Below are 24,612 nucleotides of genomic sequence, written 5' to 3'. Positions count from 1 at the left end.
TTGGCGCTGTCGAACACTACGACGTCATTTGTTTACAAACAGGGAGGGGCCTATTGTTGAACACAAACGAAAACGATCTAAGCGTGTTGCACTCCTCCGCAGGCAACGCAAGGTCTAACTCAACTGCTCACGCGCGCTGCACCTGCATAATGCTATTTTGTGTCCGAAGTAACTTGGAAGTAACTCGTTCTTTTTATTAAGTAACTCAGTTACTGCGAGTTACATTTCAGGCTGAAGAACTTCGTTATTAACTTAGTTACATTTTGCACATGGTAACTTAACTTGTAACGAGTTCTTTGTGACGGGTAACTTCTCAATCTATGCTGTTTCTGCACCTTTGTCTTCCTTTCTCTCACTGATGATATCTCTACCGTAATGCATCTTAGCCTGGATGTGAAATAAACACAAATAAATCAATTACACGTGACAACATCACATTCAGTAGCATGGCAGTAGCAGTTACAGTCGTTATCGTCTCTGTACAAGTTCGAAATCGCAATGGCTTCCCCCGAAGAATCCGAGTCGACGTACACTTCAGTTCTGGCCATGGTTATCTATTGTCATGCATGTCCATTTCAAAGTGCACAAGGGCAGCTCCGTATCTGTTCTTGGCTCAAAAAACCCGGGTCACACTTGCTACATAGTCTGTCTGCCCTCGCGCATCGCGGACACGTGGTGACGAAGCTTCTGACACATCTGACTGACGAAGCTTAATGGGTTCATGAATGGGTCTGGGTGTTTTTTTTTCCCTTGGCTTTCCACAGACGCACTAAGACAAATGTCGGCACAGTCGCCTGTGAGGTTGGCCCAGAATGCCCCCCCCCCCTTCCCCGATGGCCCCCCGAGCAACACGCAACCAGACCGGCAGGCAGATCGTGGAGAAATATCATACCACTAGTTGACAAATCGAGGGAGAAATAGATGGAAGCTGTCTTGTCCAACTAGAATGCTGTTCAGAAAACGAAGGAATTCGTCAATTGCGGGTCCACCGCGCAGACCAACTGCCATATTCAAAAGAAAAACAAAGCTACTGACACGGAGGGGGGGGGGGGGTGACTCCGTGAAGTGTAACAGCATCACTTCCAGAGTTCCGCTTACTTCTAGATTTATAATGGATGTGGCAGCCACCCTCCTCCAAGGCTTTTTTTACAGATAATACTTGCTTGAACAAGAGATAAACTGATGTTCTGAGGCTGGAACAACATAGAAGGGACAGATACAAACAAAGCCTCAAATTGCCTAAGAAATCAACGATGAAAGATGAAAGTCACTGAAAAGGTTAGCCAGCTGTAGGGATCGAACCCACATCTTCTGGATTGCCGGTCCAGGGCTCTACCAACAATACTTGCTTACTTTATTTACAATGGGTGTCTTAACTCTTCCACTTATACCCCTGCCACGCGTTCACTCTTCAATGATCATTGAAACCAATCGTCATTGAACACGCGCGTAGCGCCATCTAGGGTGTAACGTGTCAACCTTTCAGGGAGCACTGGATCCAATGCTTTTTGCGAAGTTTACACGTTACACGCTTGATGGCGCCACGTGCGTGTTCAATGACCATTGAATTCAATGATCATTGAAAACTGCCCGTGTGGCAGGGGTATTTTTTATGCTTCCTCTATGAACTCGTATTACTTCTTCACTATCCAAGCACTAACGTGGAAAGTTGGGGTAGTCGGTATGCAGAGATACAGTAGCTTCAGTATAGGCGCAGTGAAGTATTTATTGTGTTATCTGTTGTTGTTTTTATGTGTCAGGTTGTCGGCCTCTTTTTCTTGTCTGTTTGAATTGAAACTTCGTGTCTCGTAATAAATATTTCAGTCGAGAGTCAGCAGTCGTCCCGTGTGCCATCCTGTCTTTGTTTTGGTTTTGCTGCTGTTATGCCACCGTGACTATCCAAGCTTTCACTCTTAAACACAAACCGTCAGCCACCAAGTAAAGCCACGAATTCTAGAATAAAGCCCGTGAATATAAAGCCGTGATCTCAGAGAATGCAGTGAGCACAAACTTGTGATGGGACCGGGACGATATCGCATCCGACGGACTTAAAATACTCTCGACTATGATCGGAAGGCCATTTATTTCTTTAATGCATCACACGTCCCTAGGTAAATGGCTCTCAATGGCCTTTTGGAGATTACGCTCCACGTGAGAATGAGTTCCCCCTCGCAAAGAGTAAAATATGAAACGGCACCTTTGATCTACGACATTATGTAAGAACGGTTCTCCTTTAACAACCCTTCCGTAAAACGTTCCCGTCTCCATTAAGGGGGTCTCCATTCCGAAGAATTACTGCCTGTCGAAGGAGAGGAGGGTGTGTGTAAGGGGGAATGCGGCGGAAAGGTTGCTCGAGACGGTCGAAAGGAAATGCAGCCAATCGGAGTAAGACGTCTTCATTCCGTCTCTTTCGGAATCACGAAAAAGCTCGTAAATATGGGAAAAGAATTACGGGAAGGAGAATTGCAATGTGTGGACTTCTTATAGCCCCGTGATACTGGAAAGAATGGACCGCTGTGGAAACACTCAACGCCCGCTTCAAGGCGCTGTTGTCGATGGTGTCTAGTCGGTGTAGGTACACTGTAAACTGAAAAACACCCTTATGGGTGTAAATCGCTTGTCCTATAATTGACTCCTCTTTTTACACCGTATTGTCTGGAACACCCTTTTTAGAGGGTGTATCCCGTGTAAAACGCCCTTTGAAAGGGTGCTTTTCCTTGAAAATGCCGTCTTTTGCACCCTTTATACACCTTTTTAGGAGGGTGTTTAGCGATCTTACACCCTCCTAAAAGGGTGTTTAAAGGGTGCAAAAGAAGGCGTTTTCAAAGAAAAGCGCCCTTTGCAGGGGTGATTTACACGGAATACACCCTCTAAAAAGGGTGTTCCAGACCATATACGGTGTAAAAATAGGTGTCAGTTATAGGACAAGCCATTTACACCCATAAGGGTGTTTTCCAGTTTACAGTGATATGGTGCGATATGCATGCGGGCTTAGCAGAGTAGACCCCCTTAAAGCAGTAAATAAGGAAGTGATGATTGCCCTGTATAATTCATCGTGCAGTCGTGCAGGAGCTGCTGTGGAAAATATCTTAACGATATCTTATCACTGCGCAGTTCTAAACCGTCCAGAAGAAGGGGCCGTTGGCCTATAGTGGGGTGACATTAGAATAGAAGAAGAAAATGGAAACGTAAGTCGCACTGGTGCGACCAGCTGTGCCATGACGCTTGATGTGTGAAAGCATTGAACGATTTAAAAGATTATTATTTCAGCGAAAGACGAGGATGAGCGATGATGATGATGAGAGATGACGGTGATGATCGGAGCGCGATGGCGATCCTGATCGTGATCGTGATGCTGGGAATGACCGGGAGCGCTGTTGGGGTCACAACGAAAGCAACAATGGTGGTAACCGAAACTGAAACAGAAACAAATAAGGGCCACAAACGGAGGTGGTAACGGAAACGAAAAAAGATTCCGTTACCTTTCACTGTGTGATACATGCTGGTGATTGCGAACGGGTAGACGGGTAGGGTGCGGGTAGACCCGCACTGCCTCCGCGGATTACGCGGGTTTACCCGCAACACCCGCAGGCGCAAAACCAACCCGTCGGATTTTGGTGTATGACCCGATCCATTGCTAACATTTGGCCCAAAATACTTTCCAAGACGTTCCATATCCAATTCATCGTGTTAAAATAAAGTCGTTGTTTTTACACATAGGGTTAATTTTGGCTCTCTTTCAACACCAGGACAGGTACGCTTCGCATTCAGTAAGTTGGCAACCATGCCAGCAGTGGCCACAGCGTACGCGTTGGAAGAGTGGCTCAATAACAGACATTCTCCCCCGCATCAATAAATCATTTCGTGCTGTGACGATCATGTGGCATAAGTGCAACATGCGTACGCATTGGGATGCGGGTATATCGGCGGGTATGCGGATACGCGTCGGGATGTGCGGGTGCGGATGCGCTTTGTGCCCCCGCGGGTGCGATGCGGGTACGGGTACGAATTTTCATACCCGCACTCATCTCTACATATCACCTGAGCATCAGTTGTCAAAGTGAGCTAAGTCAGCGAAGACATTTTTGCTGCGAAGGCAGCGAAGGTTTCTTATGTCTGAGAATCGCGTTACGAACGTTACATGCAGTAGCACATGCCAGTTCAGCGACTCTCTGAAGAAGAGTTGCCTTCACCGCACCACACCGCACCGCACCGCACCGCACCGCACCTTCCGACGGACTTGCGTCCTTGACACAGGGGTGGCATCCAATGCATTGCTCCGTAGACGAAAGCGTGCTGGACGAACGCAATGCATCCTGGGCAGGTCCTGGTCGTACGTCACAACAAATGTCAAGGCACACGCGACCTTAAAGATGGCGCCGCCCGTGATCGGCGGCCAAACCGTTTGTAAACACTGCGGTTGTTGTTTCTGCGCGTCGTTTTGATGTCTTTCGGTCACGGTTATTATTTTTATCCGATATTCTCGCAGTCAACCGCGCTGTTTTGCTCATAAGGCCTCGTACTGTTGACGACTTCCAAGGATATGATGACGACCGCGCGTTAAGACTCACTGACCCGATGCGACGCACTTAAACATAGGAGAAATGGGCTACTATGTTGCAGAAGAAGCAACGCATAGTTTACGCTGTCAAAATACGTTCATCATTTGGTGTTATGTCGACGGAAACATGTCCGTAAACGGCAAAGCGACAAAGTCACATGACCTCAAAATGACGTTTTCTATGACGTGCGACCAGGACAAGATGGCAGTTTTGCCAAAAGCACCCGCTTGAGGGTAGTTACAACAATGGCGCGGGTTTGTGTCACCTTTGTGGTCCTTGAAGACGGTCACGTGCAAAGACAAGATGTACGCTGTTCATGATATAGAGATGTGTAGTTACCAGTGATGGCCACTAACTACTTCTACATTAGTTTAACTATAACTACTAGCTACTTCGCGATGGAGTAGTTTAACTAGTAGTTCAACTACTTTTCAGGGGAGTAGTTAAAACTACTTCTTTAACTACTGCAATGTAGTTTAACTACATCTATAACTACTTAACGTTGTCCATCAACACCAATCCCTTGTAGTGTTCTTGGACACCTAAATATGAATCACACGGAATGATAAACTTTGGCTCAAGCCACTGCTACGATCGTCAAATACAAAGCTTGCGGCGGGATTCTTTCTGTGCCTACGCGATAAACTAAGTTGCAGAATTACTTCACAGCAAATGAGGCTTCACTAGACAAGCAGTGATAAAAGTGAAGATTTAGTACACATGCACGACACAATAGCTCTGCACCTCTGTTCTCATCAAACAAGTAGCTCAAGGTAAAAGTCGGAAGCACAATCGTGCCGTAAAGCTTGCGGCAAAATCGGAAGTAGTTTGCGCCTTCAGTAACGTAACTACTGTAGTTAACTACTTAAAATAGTAGTTTAACTAGTAGTTGCCACTACATTTCTGCAAGTAGTTGATAACTAGTAGTTTAACTACATGTAGTTAACTACTGGCCATCACTGGTAGTTACGTGAGATGCGCTTTTTGCATCGACAGTCCTTCCACGCAAAAGGCTTGTGTTGTATTTCATGGTACAGGTTATGATGGCTAGAGTGCGTCATCCATAGCGAAACGTGATCAAACTAGCTAAAAGGCACGGTACGTCTCCTAAAAGAGATATGCCGGACAGAGCACGACGCAGCAAAATGTAAAACAATGACAAATGTATTACAAAATTATGTCTCAGATCAGGAACGCTCCGCGGCGCTGGCGTCTGTGCATAAGTACTATACGGAGCACCCGGTAAGACCGCAGGAAGAACCGGCACTCTACGAAATTGACGACAACCCCTTTCTGCACGTTGGACCCGTGGGAGGTACACTCTCGTTGTTTCCCCGTTTTATATGGAGCAATATGCGAGCAGATTCGCCGCTCCGATACACGGAGCGAATGCATTTTCCCGAACGCAATTTCGGGTCGGAATAAATTGTCCCTGTTTGGCGGCCGATGGAATATTGATCTGCCGAATTGTACACGTACCATGTTTGTGTATTAGAAAGAAAAAAAAAATCAGGGGGAATGAGTAAAGGGCGATGCGCAAACGCTGATTGGCTACTTCGTTTTAAGCCGAGAGCGAGGACCGTGAAGTAGCGAAAGAGCGTATAGATTGTCGCAGATCTCTGTATATGCAAATTGTTCGAAGAAGCTGTATTTTTTTTTTTCGCTCACGTTGTAGGTTACGAAATGCGATCTTACTATATATTTTTTATTTCAATATCAATTTTTCAAATATATATATTTTTCAAATTCAATTTTTTTTTCAAATTTAAATTTTTTTCAAATACAGTCAACCCTCGATTTATGAACCTTCGATTTATGAATTCCCTCGTTTTATGAACACGAGCGCGAGGAACCAAACTTTTTACATGCATTTTCCCCTCGTTTTATGAACCTCGATATTCGAATAATGAATGGAATTTCTGGGAACCAAGTAGGAGTTGTCCAGCGTTTTTGCCCTCAATTTATGAACGGATCGTTCTCAGGTCAACAGAAACCTCCAATGGGATTATTCCGTGGTCTTATGAATGACGCCTGAACGGACAAAACTTTTTCCAGGTATTTCACCCTCGGTTCTTAACCCCTGGAAATACCAACATCAAAGGTTTCCCGGGGTCACACAAGGGGCGAGCAAGTGTTCCTGACCTCAATTCATTAATAAAGTGGCCGCTGTCACCCGGAGATTAATAAACGGAGGTTAAAAATCCCGGATTAAGTCCGAGACCAGTCGAGTGCGAATGTGCTGACATCTCTTCTTTCTAAGATTGACATAGCGCGAGGCATGGTCCAAAGCAAAATTAAACAATTTAGTATTGCATAATAAACAGAGTGTGAATGCACTAACAGCAGAAGACATAGTTGAAAGCCAAATTACACAATATATTGCATTATAAACGTAATCCCAACTCGGAAATACTGTTCCATTTGCTCGATAGTACTCACTTAACGGAATTTTCGATTTATGAATCCCTCGATTTATGTACGATATTTCGGGAAACCGAGGTCGTTCATAAATCGAGGGTTGACTGTATATATATTATTAAATTCACAATTTTTTCAAATGTATATATTTTTCAAGTTCACAAGTTTTTTCAACTTTTTCAATTTTTTAAATATCAATTTTTTTGCGCCGCGAAGCAACTGTGGTTACGAGCGGCGTACAGATGTAGACAGATGGAGAGAGGACAGCAGGAAGGACTGGGGGACAGGGGGGGGTTAGTATGCGTCCCGGGCCGACTTCAAGGGGGACTGTGCCGACATTCGTGTGGAAAGTCTTCGGAAAACCCAGGGAAAACCTCAGACAGCACAGCCGGCGACAGGATTCGAACCCGTGTCACCTCCCAGTCTCGGCGTGGGAAACGATCATCCTTATACTGCTCATCTTTCATCTTTCATCGTTATACTGCTATGCCACGGGAGCTAGTGATCCTACTATGTCGTCTTCGGTTGCGTTGCTCGGGCGCCATATAAACTCCATCATCATCATCATCTTTTTGTTGCATTCTGCTACACTTGGGAGACAAGAAGCCGCTGTTAGCACACGTTCCACTAAACTTGTTCGAGAACACGTATTTTCCTCCCAGGAATGGGCATAAATACATTTTTTGAGTGTTTCAATATAAATACAAAATACTTTGTTCAAAAATGTATTTAAATACTCTGTATAAATACTTCTCAATATGAGTATTTAAATAAAAAATATAAATACAGTATTTAAGTACCAGAACTGCTACTATAAATACTGTGAGGAAGATATGATGATTCATGTTTTAATGGCGCAGCGGTAACTACGACCATAATGCGCCAAGACCAAGTGAGGAAGATATTACCTGGAATTATACTGCAATAATCATACTGAAGAATAGCATTTATTTGTTAGATTATCGTGGCGATTTTCATATTAGAAGTTTCTCGAAGAGGGCATCTGCCTGGTACCTTCTGCTCTCAAAGGAGAAGACCTCTCCGCAGGAGCCGATGAAGAAAGGCTTGTTTGAAATTTGACGAAGATGCTTCGTACTACACAAGGTAGTCGGGTAGCCCCTACCGCTGTCCGCAAAAAACAGTGAAAAACTCGCAATCTAAAATGCATAACTGCGCGGCTTTCCAAACTCTGCTTTGCCCTTCTTATACCGAAAAAGTCAGTATCTTGCGTATTTAGGAGTATTTATGAAGTATTTACAAAAATAAATACATCGAAAAGTTGGTATTTAAAAATAATTGTAAATATAGTTTTCGAGTCTGTATTTAAATACAAAATATAAATACGTGTATTTATTTTTTAAATGCTATTTTAATTAGAATGTATTTAGATACTGCCCATCTCTGTTTCCTCCTATATTAAGACCCAGCTGCGCTTTTTCCAGCAGCGTGAGCTGCAAACTGGACGCACAGCATTCAGACCACTGCTGTGTATTATCTGGAGTGCTGACGTAATATGTCGTAAACCCTCCCTTCCTTGGACACCTCCCTTACCTTGGACAAGTTGTCGCTGCACCGGCAAGCTCCTATTGAAAATACGTGGGAGGCGAACTTCCTACGTCGGACACAGCCCGTCTCCTGTCTCTGAGGTAATCTGCGTTTTTTTGTTTTTCTTTTTTCTTTTCGAAGTGTATTAGTGTACTCTCTTAAAGGTACTCTAAAGCAGCAGAGGCCGAATTTCATTTAGAGGGGCTATTCGACAGTCCAAGCCATCAATACAAAAACGGCGCAAATTTCATTCCAATCAACGGTGCAGTTCATTAGAAAATTAAAATTAAAGATTACGGGCAACACTGTATTAGTATTCGGAAGGGATCCGTACTCTCAGCCGCGTCCGGCGGCAACCACGTTGCATGCGCATAACACGGGGCCCGACAGCCGAACAGCGCTGCGTTTCTTTCTGATTTTATTTCGCAAAAAACACACTAAATAGGTGTCTCTGCACTCCTATAGAAATATGATACGAAATAATATAGCCACCAAAAGGACAAAACGCGACAAAATAGTGCTGTATACATAATACATATTTGACAGTGTTGCTCGCTGCACAGGGGGTTGTTTGACACCAGGCGTCGCGCCGCTGCACTACGCCGGATTTTTCGTGATAAATTAAAAATATTTCGACAGTGTTGTCGGTCGTACGGTTCCGCATGCGGGATTTACAAGCAACAAAGTCTCAAGCCACGTCGCCAGCATATCCTGCTTGTCTACTGCTTTACAGTACCTTTAATAGTCTAGCTCGTTACCTCGTTCTGGAGTTACCACTTGTGTTCATGCAGTTTGCTTAGAACACCGCACTGCCCCGGAGCCCCCGAGAAAGTCCCCAAAGTCCCAAAGTGCCCAAAGCCCCCGAGAAAGTGTCCTACGGCCTGTACCGCAATGGAAAAGAGATGGATGTTCGAGAAAAAAGAAGTTCTGGACAGGCAAGGTGGGGGGGGATATGTTTATTAAGAAAAAAAAGAAAAGACGGACAAGGGAGTAACATGCAGATAATCTGCAATGGCACGATAAGGGGGAGGGGATATGTTCATTGAAAAAAGAAAGGGAGGAAAGATTAGTCAGGCGTAGACCGACTTGCTATTTCTTAAAGGAACTACACTCTAAGAAAAAAAGGAGTACTTTTACTCCTTTTGGGGAGTAATTGCATTGCCACAAAAAATAGTCCCTTTCGGGAGTAAATGCACGGGAGTAAATGAATGTCACAGGGTGAAGACCGCATTTCACGCGCTCTTGTAAGAGTTCCAGGTACATAATTGATGCGCATGCATGAAAATACTTTGAAACAAACTGTCAACGGTGATATATCGAGTGATATAAAATCTTGCGCCATACTAGGGCACAATTTGCGGAGAAAGATGCGCTAACTGTTTCTTACTCTGTGTGACTGGAAAATTGCTACGTTGTCTGAGTAATACAGCCTTATGTCGTTCAAATTGACCAGGGGCACATATTTACGTAGACTGTCGCATTCAGGAGACCATTCGCGAAGTTTAGTGACAATTTGCAGTCCTGGGGAGTAAATGTCGGGACTAAATGTTGGGTTAGGGGACTAAAATGGGGAGTAATTGCAGACTAGGGGAGTGGAAGCTGCAATTACTCCCCGTTTTACTCCTTTTTTTCTTAGAGTGTATAAGAGTCAAAATGAAGCCTTTCGTAACACATGCTTCAGTATTACCCTTATAGTATTACTAACACTCCACGCATAATGAGCCATGTACTCGAGGAATACGAGTAGCTTCCGCAAGTATCACGTGATCTTACGGATTAGAAGCCGAATACAAGGTAAACAACGGGAATTACACGAGGCAGGTTTACGTCGAAAAGGGGAAAAAAATAAAACACTGTCAAGGAGCCCGCGAAGAGGGAATCACACACGTAACATGAAAAACGGTTAGGAGCAACTAATATTTATTCAAACAAGAACTTTCGTGCAAGAGACTGCACTTCTTCAGGTTACACAACTAAGTGCGACACGAGTATATATACCAAGTGAACAGATACAATAAAACAGGTTTCCAGAACTAAGTAAACACAAAACAACCAGACAGTAATACAATGCATCACGTGAGCAAGGCAGGTTTACATTGATCGACAAACACAAACACGTAAACCTTCGACACCCAAGAGTCAATGAAATAAGATCACTCAGGAAAAAGGTGCTGACTCCAGGAATCGAACCTGGACCCTCCTGATTTCCGGTCAGGGATGATACCGTTGTGTGTAGCGGTAGGGTAAGGATGTAACGGTAGCATCGGTCACCGGAAATCAAGAGGGTCCAAGGTCCGATTCCTGGCGTCGGCACCTTTTTCCTGAGTTATCGGATTTAAAGGGGTACTAGCATGCCCGCGCAAGTTCACTTCAAATTACGTTACACGCCATGTCAATTTCGCACTTGTCGTCGTAATTCGAAACATTGATTCCGATACGAAGCTGTAATCAGAATTATACCGGACTCTTTCTTGCCTCGGCACAAAGCAGTGAACGGCGCTTGGGCGCGTACAACGGTGTTTTTATTCCATGCTGCGCGTGTACGCGCGTGCCACGCCATCGAGCAGTTGCGGCAAAAAAAAAAAAAAAAACATAGTGCGGCTTACGAAGCTGACTGATGTAGCTGTCCGAACGACGTGATTATAATTGTTGTCACCAGAACATTTGTGATTACTGTTGTGGGCTACAATTCAGTGACATTGAAAAATGCAGCAATGCGTGTCATGCCGCGCATGTACACAACATTAGGAGCGGACCCATTCCAAACCAGGTCCCCCAAGGTCGCCATTTTCCCATGTATTTGTTCCTATCCCGATGCGTGCAATGCCGGAGGCCGCCCTTAGATACCCCATTGTTCCCAGACGTTGGCTTGCGTTGGATTGTAGCGTGCTAAAGATCCAGTTGAAGCACAATCCACGCCATGCCAAGTCACCGAAGGAGAAATGGACGACTGCGCCTGCGGCGCCTGGTACGACAGGTACGCTATGTGATGCACGCAGCCGTGCACTAGATCCTTCCGATCGCTCAACACGTTTAAGAACGAGTCCAAGAAGTGAAACACGACACAGAAAGTTGTTATACGCGTTTTATTTTGACATATAAAGACTAGATTCATTCGCAGAAACAACAAAAACATTTTGCCGCTAAACTTAGCGCGCTGAAGTGATCCGGAGCGGCAACAGTGGGGTATCTAGTGGCGGCCTTCTTCATTGCACGCTTTTCCGAGGTGAGTTTGGGGGACCTGTTCCAAACCCACACGCACACGACAGGCACGCGGGCGCTTCTCCTCCTATATCTGATTGGATGGCGCCACTCTTTGCTTCTCGGGTCTCCATTGGATGCCGCCAAAGACGGCTCGGTTTTCATTGCGTTTTTCCTCTAAACGGTAGTGTTCTGTGAACTGATTTTGATTGAGTTATACCGATTGAAATACGGACTTTCATTTGGGAAGAAGTTGTGTTTTTGCATTTTAGTGCCCCTTTATTAGAAGCTGAAATTTGTCAGTGCCTTGGTTGAACGTGCATTGCACTTTCAGAGTAAATATACCGGACGTTTCAGTTAAAACCCCGGGCTAAATAATGCGCGAACCGGTGCACCAATCGAATAACTTTGTTTTTTACAAGTATCTGTCCAATACCGCCTACAAGATGCGCGCCGCGTGAATGAGCGGGAGGCGCTCATTATTTAAATAAAAATTCAAATGAGTTTCGTGAAAAAAGCTAACTTCTAAAGCAGGGCGCCTTCGGCATTAAAATGGGTTCTACCCCTTCTGGGACCTTCAGTAGATACCTTTTAGAGAAAAATTTGCAACCGAAGCGGGTCATTTGTTGCAGTAATTAATTGGTTTCGGTTTACATATTTTTGTCGCGGCTGGTCGCGGTGAAGCGCAAAAGGACGCTCTTTCACTCCCTTATCCATCAATGAATTACGCCAATGAATTACGTCCTTTTTGTGCTTCGCCCCGACCAGCCGCGACAAAAATACGTAAACCGAAACCAATTAATTACCGCAACAAATGACCCGCTTCGGTGGCAGATTTTTCTCTATAAGGTGTCCACTGAACGTCCCAAAAGCGGTAGTACCCATTTTAATGCCGAGGGCGCCCTGCTTTAGAAGTTAGCTTTTTTTTCCCGAAACTCATTTGAATTTTTATGTAAATAATGAGCGCCTCCCGCTCATTCACGCGGTACTTGTAAAAAAGAAAGTTATTCGATTGGTGGCACCGGTTCGCGAATTATTGAGCCCGGGGATTTAACTGAAACACCCGGTATATATGATTGCACTTCACGTGAATTTCTCAAGTATAAGTTTAACAAGCAGCAAGCGTCATGTTTTTGTTTGTTCTTTGGACTTAATTCTCGAACTCTGACACCTCCATCATGAGGACACGTTTTTTTTATTCTGTGTTAGCACCGCGAAGCAACTGTTTTTTCAACTTTTTCAATTTTTTTTAAATTCCATTTTTTCAGTTTTCAATTTCAGTTTTTTCAACTTTTTCAACTTTTTTTAAATTTCATTTTTTTTGCGCCGCGAAGCAACGTGGCTATGAGCGGCGTACAGATGTAGACAGATGGAGAGAGGACATCAGGAAGGAGTGGAGGACAGGGGGGGTTAATATGCGTCCTGGGCCGACTTCAGGGGGAACATGTGCCGACATTCGTCTAAGAAAGTCTTCGGAAAACCCGGGGAAAACCTCAGTAGGACACGTTTTTTGACTGCATCACGGGTGTCCGACATAAGGTGTATGTATAGCACACCGCTGACGTCATCGAGGACTGTTGACGTTGAAGTTTAAAAATATGCGTTTAAATAACACACTGTAAACTGAAAAACACCCTTATGGGTGTAAATGGCTTGTCCTGTACAACTCACACCACGTTTGACGCCGTAATGATCTAGAACAGCCTTTTTTGGAGGGTGTATTCCGTGTAAAACACCCTTTGAAAGGGTGCTTTTCCTTGAGAATGTCATCTTTTGCACCCTTTATACACCCTTTTAGGAGGATGTTTAACAATCTTACACCCTTGTAACAGAGTGTTTAAAGGGTGCAAAGGAAGGCATTTTCGAGGAAAAGCTCCCTTTCAGAGGGTGTTTTACACAGAATACACCCTCTAGAAAGGCTGTTCCAGACCATACAGCGTCAAAAATGGTGTGAGTTACATAGGAAGAGCCATTTACACCCATGAGGGTGTTTTTCAGTTTACAGTGAACGAAAATTAAAGGGCACTAACGTCTCACGTCGCGTGGTATCGTTGATTTTGATCTATCTGTCCCCGCTATGCAGACGGCAATCACGTGACTCCAACGTGCTTGATTCACGGCGCACTTTCCATTGAGACTTTAACAGGGCACACGTATCTTTGCACCTTAGAAGTCGGCCCAGGACGCAGATTCCCCGAGGGCGTCAGTCGTGACGTTGCCCCACCTCTGTGATAGGCCGACAACGGCGCTCCCTTTCACCAGCTCCACCACCAGCACAGCCGGGTTTTCCTCAGACGCTTTCAGACATATGTCGGCACAGTTCCCTTAGAAGTCGACCCAGGACGCACATTCCCCCAGGGCGTCAGTCGTGACGTTGCCCACATACGTGAGGCCGACAACGGCAAGCCCTATCACCACCCACCACCACCACCACCACCACCACCACCACCACCACCACCGCACCTATATGCACACACCTCACCTGCTTCCCCATCACTTCCTCATACCCGTAGCACCGTTCTACGTAGCCTCTTATATTGCACTCCTGCTATTCATGTGGATACACACGGTCTATTGTACTATACCCTCATTGATTCTCTTCGCTCCGTCACAGTACACTACTTATTGCAAGGTCTCCCAGGGGCTCGGAGAACGAGGGATCGAAACTCCACTGACTGATGTTGTAACGGTAAAGAGGAGACAGGAAAAGAGAAAATGAGATGAACGAGAAAATAGTAAGGGAGCAAAAATAGAAGCTGTAAGAGAGACAGGGGAGGCTGAGAAAAATGGGATACACACTGAGCCGGCGATAAGGGGGGGGGGGGGCGAGTAAGGCGACCGCCTTAGGCCCCGCGCTTGCATAGGCCCCGCACACGAAACCCTCAACCAGGGATTACTTTTTTTTTTTTTTTTAATATCAAGTATGCACTTAATCGCACGCGCGATCTTCGGCTAAAACAGAAATGAAAGAAGAATGTGTGATGTGCCATTCCGTCATGCGACGAGAAAAAGTTCCACTTTTAAGAAAAATCCGCCAACCCTGCAGGCTATATACCGAGGATTTCGCACCCTTCCCTCCTGCTGCCATTTCCGGGCAAGTACTGCTAAAATCTCCCACTCTGCGAAGATCTTGTCGTTTCTTATCTTTTCATTACTGCTGGTGTGAAACAAGCCCCGCACACCCCTAGCACCGGGCCTGGATACACATAAACGGAAACTTTGTTCCAGTGTTATATTAGCTTCATGGGGCCATTGTACCCAAAAATGTTCATTCATTCACTTTGTTCGCGGCTCGACATATTTTGTTGTAGTGCAGCTACCACGGACGATATGACGAGAACTGCTCGTTGAAGGGGCACTTAGTAGGTATACGAAGACCGTTTTTTGTTGCATTGGGCTAGCTACGTTGCGTTACGGTATACACTTTTCAAAAAATTATTGGCACACAAACACACATAATGCCTCCAAACAGACATAATATTCGCTGCACTCTTCGGTGCTCACGCCTTGCAGACGACAGCCACACGTCTGATTTAGGTGGAAAGTAACGGTTCTGAGGCTGATACACACACCGCAAGCCTGAAGGTGGCTAAGTACATGAGCAATTTAAAGGCGCGGGAACCGAACCATGTATCTCTGGATACAGTCACGACTAACGCTTTCGAGGAATGTGCGTCCTGGGCCGACTTCTAAGGAAACCGATTACGCTACACGGGGGCCAACCAATCAATATGGGGGGCGCTTGTACATTAATTTATTGCAGTGTCGGTTAGCGAGGTAAATTCGAAACAGCTTTCCGCTTACAACCCTCAAGATATCAAGTTCAAATCGTACCACAACTCTGCGGTGTTCCACTTCATGTGCGCACTATGTCTTCAGCTCTGTATTGCTCCGCGGAGTCACCGCGATGTTCCCGCAACCATTACGCTCCGCGCGACGCACCTTGTCCCAGCGGGGTCCGTTATTGGTTAGGAGAGATGCAGTTGCTGTAGGAGATCTATGTGAGTTGCTACAGATGAGATGGGAGACATAAGGAAGGGAAGAAGGAAAGAAGGTCCGAGAAGGAAGGAAAGGGAGTCTGATGGAATCTGAAGGAGTCTGAACTGAAGGAATTCCATATTTGGATACGTTGTTTAATTGTTTAATGGAGCGTGATAACTGGAGAATGTTCGACGAGCTGCTTCGTGGTCCCTTTAAAGTACCACTACGGAGTACCACTCGTGTCTTAAAAATGATTCCCCATTTATCCCATCGTTCTCGTAAAATATTGTTTCTCGAAGTTTATGCAGAAGTACCATAAGATTCATTTCAAGTTTTTTGAAAACTATGACGTCATGGTGTTCCGAATCTGCCATGCGTCTGGCAACTTCGCCCCTCAAGGTCTATTTCCGTCTCCTCACCACAGCTCCGGACAGTCCTCCAACGTGGGACGGATAGCAGGGACGGGAGCTGTTGCTCGGAGACAGACAACAGACCCCGGTGACGTCACTCAAGCTTAAAGAATCCGATACTATGAAGTTTTAAGGCTTCTTTAAATAAAAAAAAAGAAAAAGAAATCGTGGAAGCGCGTAATGTACACTGACGGCATTTATATTTCGCGTACTGAATGTTTTATTTTTTCACGAATCCTTTTTTATGCCAATCTCAAACACACATTTTTTTACTGCGTGGTACACTACCTTCAGGAACTGTCATGTAGGATATTTCCTTCGGAGAGCGCACATTACCTGAGCAAAAATTTTACAAGAGTGCGCGCGGCGTCGAGCTTCTTTTGACGTGTTGTGACGTGCGATCATCCGAGCACTTTTATTGGCAGCCGAGAATCATCTGCTACGGCGCAAGAGCAAGCCGACTGGTCTGCTTTAGATGCAGGACGGGCGGCGCCATATACAACCGTACAAAAGAAAAAAAGAAGGTTCGCGCCTCACTATTGGGCCGCTGACGTGACGTCATAGACCAGCAGCCGAGGGGACGAGCTTTTCTGACCCACGAGATTGAACACGATTCTGAACTCGGTTCTGAACATTGATTCTGAACACGAGATTGTTCTTCCGCACCAGGATTGCACGATACCCTTTTTGTACGAATATGTGTCCCACGGCTTGTAATCCCAATTTCTATACTCCTCCTGAGATATTTTGTAACGTGATAGCATTATTGCGCTACCTCCTCAGAAGTTACCATGGTCTGCGCCGAAAACCAGCTTGGACAAATAGATTACGCCATGGGAACCGTGGGCGCAGTAGCGTTCACGGCAGACTGCCAAGGCGGTGGAGCGAAAACAAAAGCAAAAAAAAAAAAAAAAGAAAGAAAGAAAAAGAGAGAAAGGGAGAGAGAGAGAGAGAGAGCTACGTCTTGCTTCGTCGTGGCGTGTGCCTGCCGACATGAACAATGAACAACGGTCGTTCTCGGACTTCCCTTGTAGGTGCATAGGCGTCGACTGCGTGGGGGCTTGAGGGCCTGAGCCCTCCTTCCCGCCACGGAACTTTCCCAGGAGGTGCCAGGCCCCCTTCGAGAAGTCTACCCAGCTGACACTCAAGATGAACGTCTCGAGGGATATCCTTGAGGCGTGTTTCATACGAGTAATCATAAAAATCCTGTATAAATTTGCCTCACAACGTTACAACACGGAATCCCCGACACCCTGCCTGACCTCGGTATATAAAAGGGGAGACGGGGCGCTGTGCCTCCCCCCCCTCCCCCCAGCAGATTAAAAACTCTCCGCCTATGTGTTGGCGACACATAGTGGCTGCACTGATGATGTCTCTCGTATCAGAGTTGAAGCTTTATTTTCTAACCTCTAGGTAAGTAATTCGTCAGGATATAATACTTATTTATTTATTTATGTGTATTTATTTTTCTGAAAAGGTTTTATTCACAGTGATTACTTAAGTGTCACACATGAAAATCAATCGCCGACTATATACACGAGGGTGGCATGCCTATATGCCTTCAAAACGACCTTTCCCCTTGTAATACGTTACATTTCTCGGTGCACGTTTGCAAGCACTGAAGTTAAGCCATTCTTGCTAGAAAGTTGTTAACAGTTTCATCCGGGAGTTAGCAACCTCGACTATGTTGACACAGGTCCACGCAGACGAAAACGCTGTCTCACCCATCATCAGCAACTGTCTTTCGAGGAAGTGTTTCACCTCACTTCCGACACAGTCGACCAACATCATCAGGGAGCACCACTGGCTGGACTGTATGGTGTCCCTGCATCGGGCACTTCCAAAGAGCTTGTTCTGCAATGGCTGTGAACAGAACCCGAAGCTTGCCTTCTGTTGCACCGTACGATCTTGCCTGGAGCCCAGCAGGGAGCCGCAAGCGATATTTTAATATGTATATATATATTTTATATATATTTATATGTATTTATATGTATAACATAACACAACAACAACTTGATTGGGGAGTTTCATCGTCAGGGGCGATCGATACTCTTCCCCATTGGTGGTGGTATAATAACACGTAATGTATAAACCAAGAGCGAACGTATAATCGTACGTGAAGTGGAAACTGATATTTCAATTAGGGAACGTACCGCCGCGTGTTTTTATTTTGCTGCCGTGTCGACATACAAGCTTTCCTTCCGTTGGTTTTCGTTGCCTGTATCAGTTCATGACTTTTACTTTTACGATGAATATCAATTTATGCCTTTATATCCTTCTTGCATACCCCTGTAAAGCATTCCCAAAGCTCTATGCTAATATCGCTGCGTTAATACCTCTAATTGAAATTTAACGACCAAAGCTACGTCGGCGTAGCTAATTTTCTTGGCTATACAGCGCTAGTGGATCATGCGTTACCCTTTTGCGTACGCCGCGATGAAATGCTACGACGCGTTCAACGTCGAGACGTAGCAAAAATAGGCTTTAGTGTACCGAGATCCCACTCCCGTAAGCTCTTTCCGCAGGTGGTCTCGACGCAAGAGTCACCTATCCTCAGCAAGTGTGTCACATGACAGATACAGCAGAAATACAATAACAACTGTTCACACGCCTCTAAACGAGTTGTACGAATTTACTTCTGTAATATTTGACGCGATTTTGTATTTTGCGCAGTTGTCGTCGCCTGCGTTGAACTGCATTCGTGAGTTATGACTACTGGTGTGTGGCCAGCCCGTTTAATCTCGAATGCAAGATTAGCAAGTTTTAGTGCATCGTACGTTGTCGCCTTTGCGTACGTAGGGGATAGCGTTCGTAGTTCAGCAGTCAGGGAAAGGTAACAGAAACGGTAACAGAAACCGAAACGGTATTATACCGGAAATATAGCAGGCAACGGTAACAGAAACGGAAACGGATATCGCACAGGTAGAATACTTGAAACAAAAACGGAAACGACAATAATTTACTGTAATAATTCGGGTACTGCAGGACAGGAATTTTTGCAATTCTTCACCACATCATGTAGATAAATGTACGAAATAAACCTCAATGAAGCAAACTAAAACTAACTGAAGAACTAAAACTAAAATGAACTATCAAAGTGGAGCATATGAGTAAGTAGTATACAGTAAATAGAAGAGGCATAGTTCTTATACGCTTATGGTGACCTGGAAGTTGCAAGCGTGAGTAACATTCCCGGAAACCATGTTCATATTAGCTGTTCACAGAAATCACGTACCTATATATGTGTACTTTGAATAAACGTTGTCTCTCGTATGTATGTATCCCTGGGGTCCTCAAAATAGACTTCAGAACGTAGAGGAAAATTTTGATACGGTCTCAATGCTCTTTCTTTAAAAAAAAAAGAGAGAAAAGGAAGGAGGAAAACAAAAAGCTGGAGGTGGGGCAGTACCGAAAACCGAAACGAAAACATAAAGGAAACGAAAGCAACAATGGTGGTAACCGAAACTGAAACAGAAACAAATATATGGGCCAGCAACGGAGGTGGTAACTGAAACGAAAACGATTCCGTTACCTTTCCCTGGTTCTGCTCACTGCGTGAAGCTCTCTTTATGTCACGCGCATGCGCAGAACCACGTCACTCAAAGGCGAGAGCGTACGTTCCACTAAAGCTCATTACTTCGAGATGCTCCCGCAAGATCCTGTGGCATACGCGCGCTATTAAAAAATAGCGTACGCTCGCACGGCGTCTTTGCGCATGCGCTAGCGCTGCGCGTGCTCTATGGTGGCTGGCAACGCTGTTTTAAAGCACTGGCAAAGCTATAGCTTTGCGATCCACTAAACCTTTCTCTCAATAAGGTTTAATGCGAGTTCACGATACATATGAATAAGGAACTGCTGTTGCTGATGTATAAGAATCCCAGAGTTGTACGTAACTCGTTACTAGTAATTGCGTTACTAGTAATCAATTACTTTTCTCAGTAATTTTTTAACGTAATCAATTCATTTTGTGAGCAAGTAATCTGATTAAAATTTTCGGTAATCAATTACTGAGTAATCGATTACTTTTTTGACCTTCTGTCAACAATGGCAACCATTTTCAGCGAGCCAATCTGTTCTTCTGTTCCACTACGAGTTCGACTGAAGCAATGACGCAGAGGTCACTGTGACGGCCGTCTATAGTCCACACCTGTTCCATGCAAACCACAGTAACATGATAATCCCTTAAAACCGCGACCTACTGGAGCAACAGTAAAATTGGTGACTGTATTTATAAATTGTGCGGGCTGAACATAACAATAGTAACAAAACGAAGCGGATGTTTCGATGTTGTTTTAAATGTGTATATAAATCTGTAATAAACGCGTGTATGTGTTTTGTACGTTGCTTTCAAATGTATTTGTGAATTTCACTTATCATGTACGTTGGTGTCTCATTAGAATTTGCAACAAGAGCTGCGTGTTTGCACACTGCAGGCTTGTTGACTTTGGTACGGCCCACAATTTAAAAGTAACGGGAAAAGTAACGCGTTACATTTTTAATCGGTAAAGTATTACAAATTTTGATGAAGTAATTTGTAACAGTAAAGAATTACTTTTCGCGCAGTAGTAACAATAATTGTAATCAATTACTTTTTTCGAGTAACGGTTGAGTCGAGTAAAACCACTTGGTTTTTAAACCACTTGGTTTTTTTGCCATAGTTTCTCACACCATGTGTGAAATAAAATTCAATTCAATTCAAATTCAATTCAACGTGCACACTGACTCTGAAGCGTCCCTCTTCGACTGACATGCGCACCAGGTACTGCATAACAGCATTCACGCGGCCAATATTCGTAGACCTTCTGCTGTAACCTGATTAGGTGTGGATGATATGCATCACAATAAGGAACTGAGCTATAGTTGGTACTGACTCGTTCTCTATTGTAAAGCCCAAACAAAACAAAGACAGAGACCCAGAATTCCAGGCACGCGGACAGGACTTTGACAGGACGTTTTGTTCGTAGCGCTTCCGTCCCTGAGAGTATAGCATAGATGCAGGCCAGCTGGCGGACAAACTCCATTATGTGAAAAGCCCGAGAACGCACAACAAGAGGCACATGACGAACAAACTTTTGTCACTCTCTTGATACGCTGCCTCCGTCCTTGTTCTGTTAGCGCTTTACCATACAGTGGATGATACGGGTAGCGAAGGTATATATACCCAAATGCCTCAAAATATGCCTTAAAATATGCCGCACATCTTTAATTTCGAAGCAAAATGAAACTTGTACAGCTGCGTCGCTTTTTAGTCTTGCATGCTCGTGCGACAGTAATTTCGCTAACTATGGAAAGTCCGACTAATCGGTTAGAGTCCATCGTTGAATTACCCTTTTTCTATTAGCTTTACCTTCCTTTTTATCAATTTCTTCACATTCCAATTGTTCTCATTCGTTTCTCCTTCGATCCCTGGGGAGTTCTGGGGAACCAGCTTTGAGTATTAGGGAGCAGCAAGAACCACATTTGTGGAACTACTATCTCAATATTTTTCTTCAAATATCCATTCATCCTTCTACGCATATTTATTTTTATGTTGGCGAGAATGCAAGTGGGCATGGCGACAAGCTGGTACTGTCTTCGGAATATATCCTTTCATTTTTCTCACCATTCAATTCAGTCCAATTAAACTCAGCCTCCAGAATGGCCGGTTAACATTTCAATTCACACCTCCAGTTTCTCAGTTCAGCATGATTCTGACATTATCATGCGCAGTGTTTGTTTTACTGGTCCACCGGCCTCGGTGGACCAGTTAGTAGCGTGTCCGCCTCGATCCCGGCGGAGGAAGTCAACAACTTGGCGGCAGGGTACAAGTTGCTTAGGTACGCCACGAGGGACGTTAAATATCTGAGATAGGAGTGCCTGTTAAGGAATCCTCAGTTGGGCAAACTTAATTCACATATCGACCATTGCGGTGATCGTTGTTGTCTCGCGGCGCAAATCCACGAATGTTGTCGAACACGTAATCTTATAGCGCGTTCGTCGGATGACTGCCGCGCGGTGTTGTGCTTCAGCCGCACTGCGCGTTGCGACTACAACGTTTATCGGAGATCCCAGCCACCGACAAAGGTAACAGTCACACGTTCTTTCTAAACAGCGATCGTGTAAGGGAGATCATGTGTCACGTTAAATTAACGCATTTCATAAATTAATAAATCTTTCTTTTTTTCTGACTCCTAAGCATTTGCTTCTCAGAAAAAAATCCATGTTCTCACTTCATTTCTCCGGCGTCTCTTATCCCTGACCTCTCTGCACAACTCATTCAGTGCCCAACTGCGCACTGCTGAGGATGAACGAATAAAGCTGAAACCGCTGTCCACTGCTGGTAGCGCGACGTTGGAGTTACAAACTCGTACACCACGTGCAGCCAAAGAGCTTCGGCTTCTTCTTGTTTTACTTATTTCATGCGAAGATTGGCTGCTACTTTCGAATTACTTTTTGAATGTCACTTCGATCGTACCTGCGGTTATTATTAGGCAGTGTGCAACATGTGTGCACGTTAAATCCGTTACATCGTATTTTGGAGAATGTCAACAATATTTGTATTAGCTTATGGCCTTGGTATTTTTCGTGTACCGCTGTTGGAAACTACCCGTCACTTGTCTCGCTGTTGTTACTTTTACTGCACGCATTAGGTGAATCACTGCTTTACTAATCGTGAATCACTACTTAGAGGTTCTGTTATTCGCGGGAACTGGAAAAATAAATACGTCAAATTACACGAAATACATTATATGTCCCCATGCACGTTTTAACCCCCGTATTTCTGTTGTTGACGTGATTGTTAATATGCATACTTTCTGAAGTTTACGATTTGGCATTTAAATGTGGGCACTGGTGCCACTCTTCCTTTCTTTCTTTCTTTTTCACTATCCTACTCCAACAACATCCTTGCAGGCTAGTAGCTTGAACAAAGACGCGAATGAATCTACGACGTAAAATGTAGTCAATGCTTCACGTACGCAATACAGGGCAACGGGGACTCACTTGCAGAAGCGTCCGGCACGGGAGACGCGGCGACAAGTGCAAAACCCATCCACAGAGCAGACGCCGGAAGTACCCATGTCCAGTACCCAAGTACCACCGGAAGTACCGTCCTCGGCGTGGCCCGCACAAAACACGTACGACAAGCGCGTTGCATTTCTCCGAACACAGGCATGAATCCGGACCAAGAGCTACTGTGCTTCTGACGGTTTCCCCCATTAGCCGGCGCGGAGGCGCGCATGCGCATTTGGTTCACGTGGGAGCGCCGTAGAGGGACGGTAGTCTGCATTAGAAAAAAAAGCGCGCCGGGAGTGAGGGATCCCTTTCTTTAACTGTCAAAACCGGGGCGTCCAACCGAACCGAAACCGAAAACCGGAACTACTATAACCGTAATTTTTAAGCTGGAACTGAACCGTAATTACTAGAGCCATCTTGGAGCTGAACCGAACCGATATAAAAACTTCGGTTACCGGTTCGGGATACCGGTTCCGTTCGGGTTGGTGCGTGGTGCGGGGTGATGCCGGGATTCGAGCGGTCTCCCTACCTAGATTGGCGTCACCTCGCTCGGAGAAAGGATGAAAGTGGCCCTGGTGGTCGAAAAGAGAAATAAATGCATAAAAACGTAACTAAGTGATCTTGTATTATTTTTAGTGACTAACTATAATTTTGTAGCATATTAGATCCTCGAACCGGTTCCGAACCGGTTTGCGGTCTGCGAACCGGTTAATCGAACCGGTATATGTGAACTCCGGAGCTGAACCGGAACGGAACCTTTATGGCCAAAACCTGAACCCGAAACAAACCGAAAAACGTTTCGGTTCGACGCTCCGGTCAAAAGTACTCGATAAAATTAGCACTTAGCAATTAGCACACTTCCAATACGTTCTGCTAATAAATCTTAGGTACATCGTCATCCTTCCATCACAATTTTTTAAGAAACTCGTTTTTACGTAATTATTTGCTTGTATACCTTCTCATATTTTCCCTTTGCGACTTATAGAGGCAGTGTTTGCAGAAGCTGTGTTGCAAGGAAATTGCAACAGTATCTAGATGCTTACTTTCTAGATACTGACTTACTAATACTTTCAGTAACAGTTACAACAGCGAATTACTTTTCGTGCAAAGTAGCTGGCAATCGTAACTAGTTACCACTCCTGCCAGATGAAGTTCTAATTTAGTTACTGGAGTGTTGTCATGTTTTGGCCGCATGCTGGCGTGCTCTGAGCGAATTTCTGTCTATGAAGCTGATGTTTATGAAATTCGATATGTCCATCTTCCCAGCGCTCCTGTTGAGAGGCCTTTTGATGCTGGAAGATATGCATTTGGGCTGAAGAGATTAAGCTTACTGGTGCTGACTTTGAAATAACAAGCGATGCATGCGATATAATTGTGGTTGGAGAGTAGGAGTGATACAATAAAAACGTGCTTAATAAATACTTTTTTTAAGGGTTGCGTCTACGCAGACATTGTTTCTTAAAAATTGTAATGGAACTAAGTCAGTTTGACGCGGTAACTTT

At 44.7% G+C, this 24,612-nt stretch overlaps 1 protein-coding gene and 1 long non-coding RNA gene across 2 annotated transcripts in view; one reads left to right on the top strand and one right to left on the bottom strand.

Annotated features, from left to right (window-relative positions):
* The window catches only part of LOC135386287 (uncharacterized), a 60,671-nt gene extending 52,118 nt beyond the window's left edge, over positions 1-8,553 (top strand). The window contains exon 3 of the long non-coding RNA XR_010420654.1: positions 8,423-8,553. This is a non-coding gene — a long non-coding RNA (uncharacterized LOC135386287). The remainder of the gene's footprint in view (positions 1-8,422) is intronic.
* Positions 1-23,260, bottom strand: part of LOC135386286 (hemicentin-2-like) — a 269,853-nt gene extending 246,593 nt beyond the window's left edge. Inside the window, exon 1 of the mRNA XM_064616111.1 lies at positions 23,099-23,260. Coding sequence (XP_064472181.1) covers positions 23,099-23,252 — 154 coding nt within the window. The 5' untranslated portion in view covers positions 23,253-23,260. The remainder of the gene's footprint in view (positions 1-23,098) is intronic.
* Positions 23,261-24,612: the final 1,352 nt, after the last annotated feature.

The sequence above is a fragment of the Ornithodoros turicata genome, chromosome 2 (genome assembly GCF_037126465.1).
Source record: "Ornithodoros turicata isolate Travis chromosome 2, ASM3712646v1, whole genome shotgun sequence".
NCBI lineage: Eukaryota > Metazoa > Arthropoda > Arachnida > Ixodida > Argasidae > Ornithodoros > Ornithodoros turicata.
This window is presented reverse-complemented; position numbering and strand designations above follow the sequence as displayed.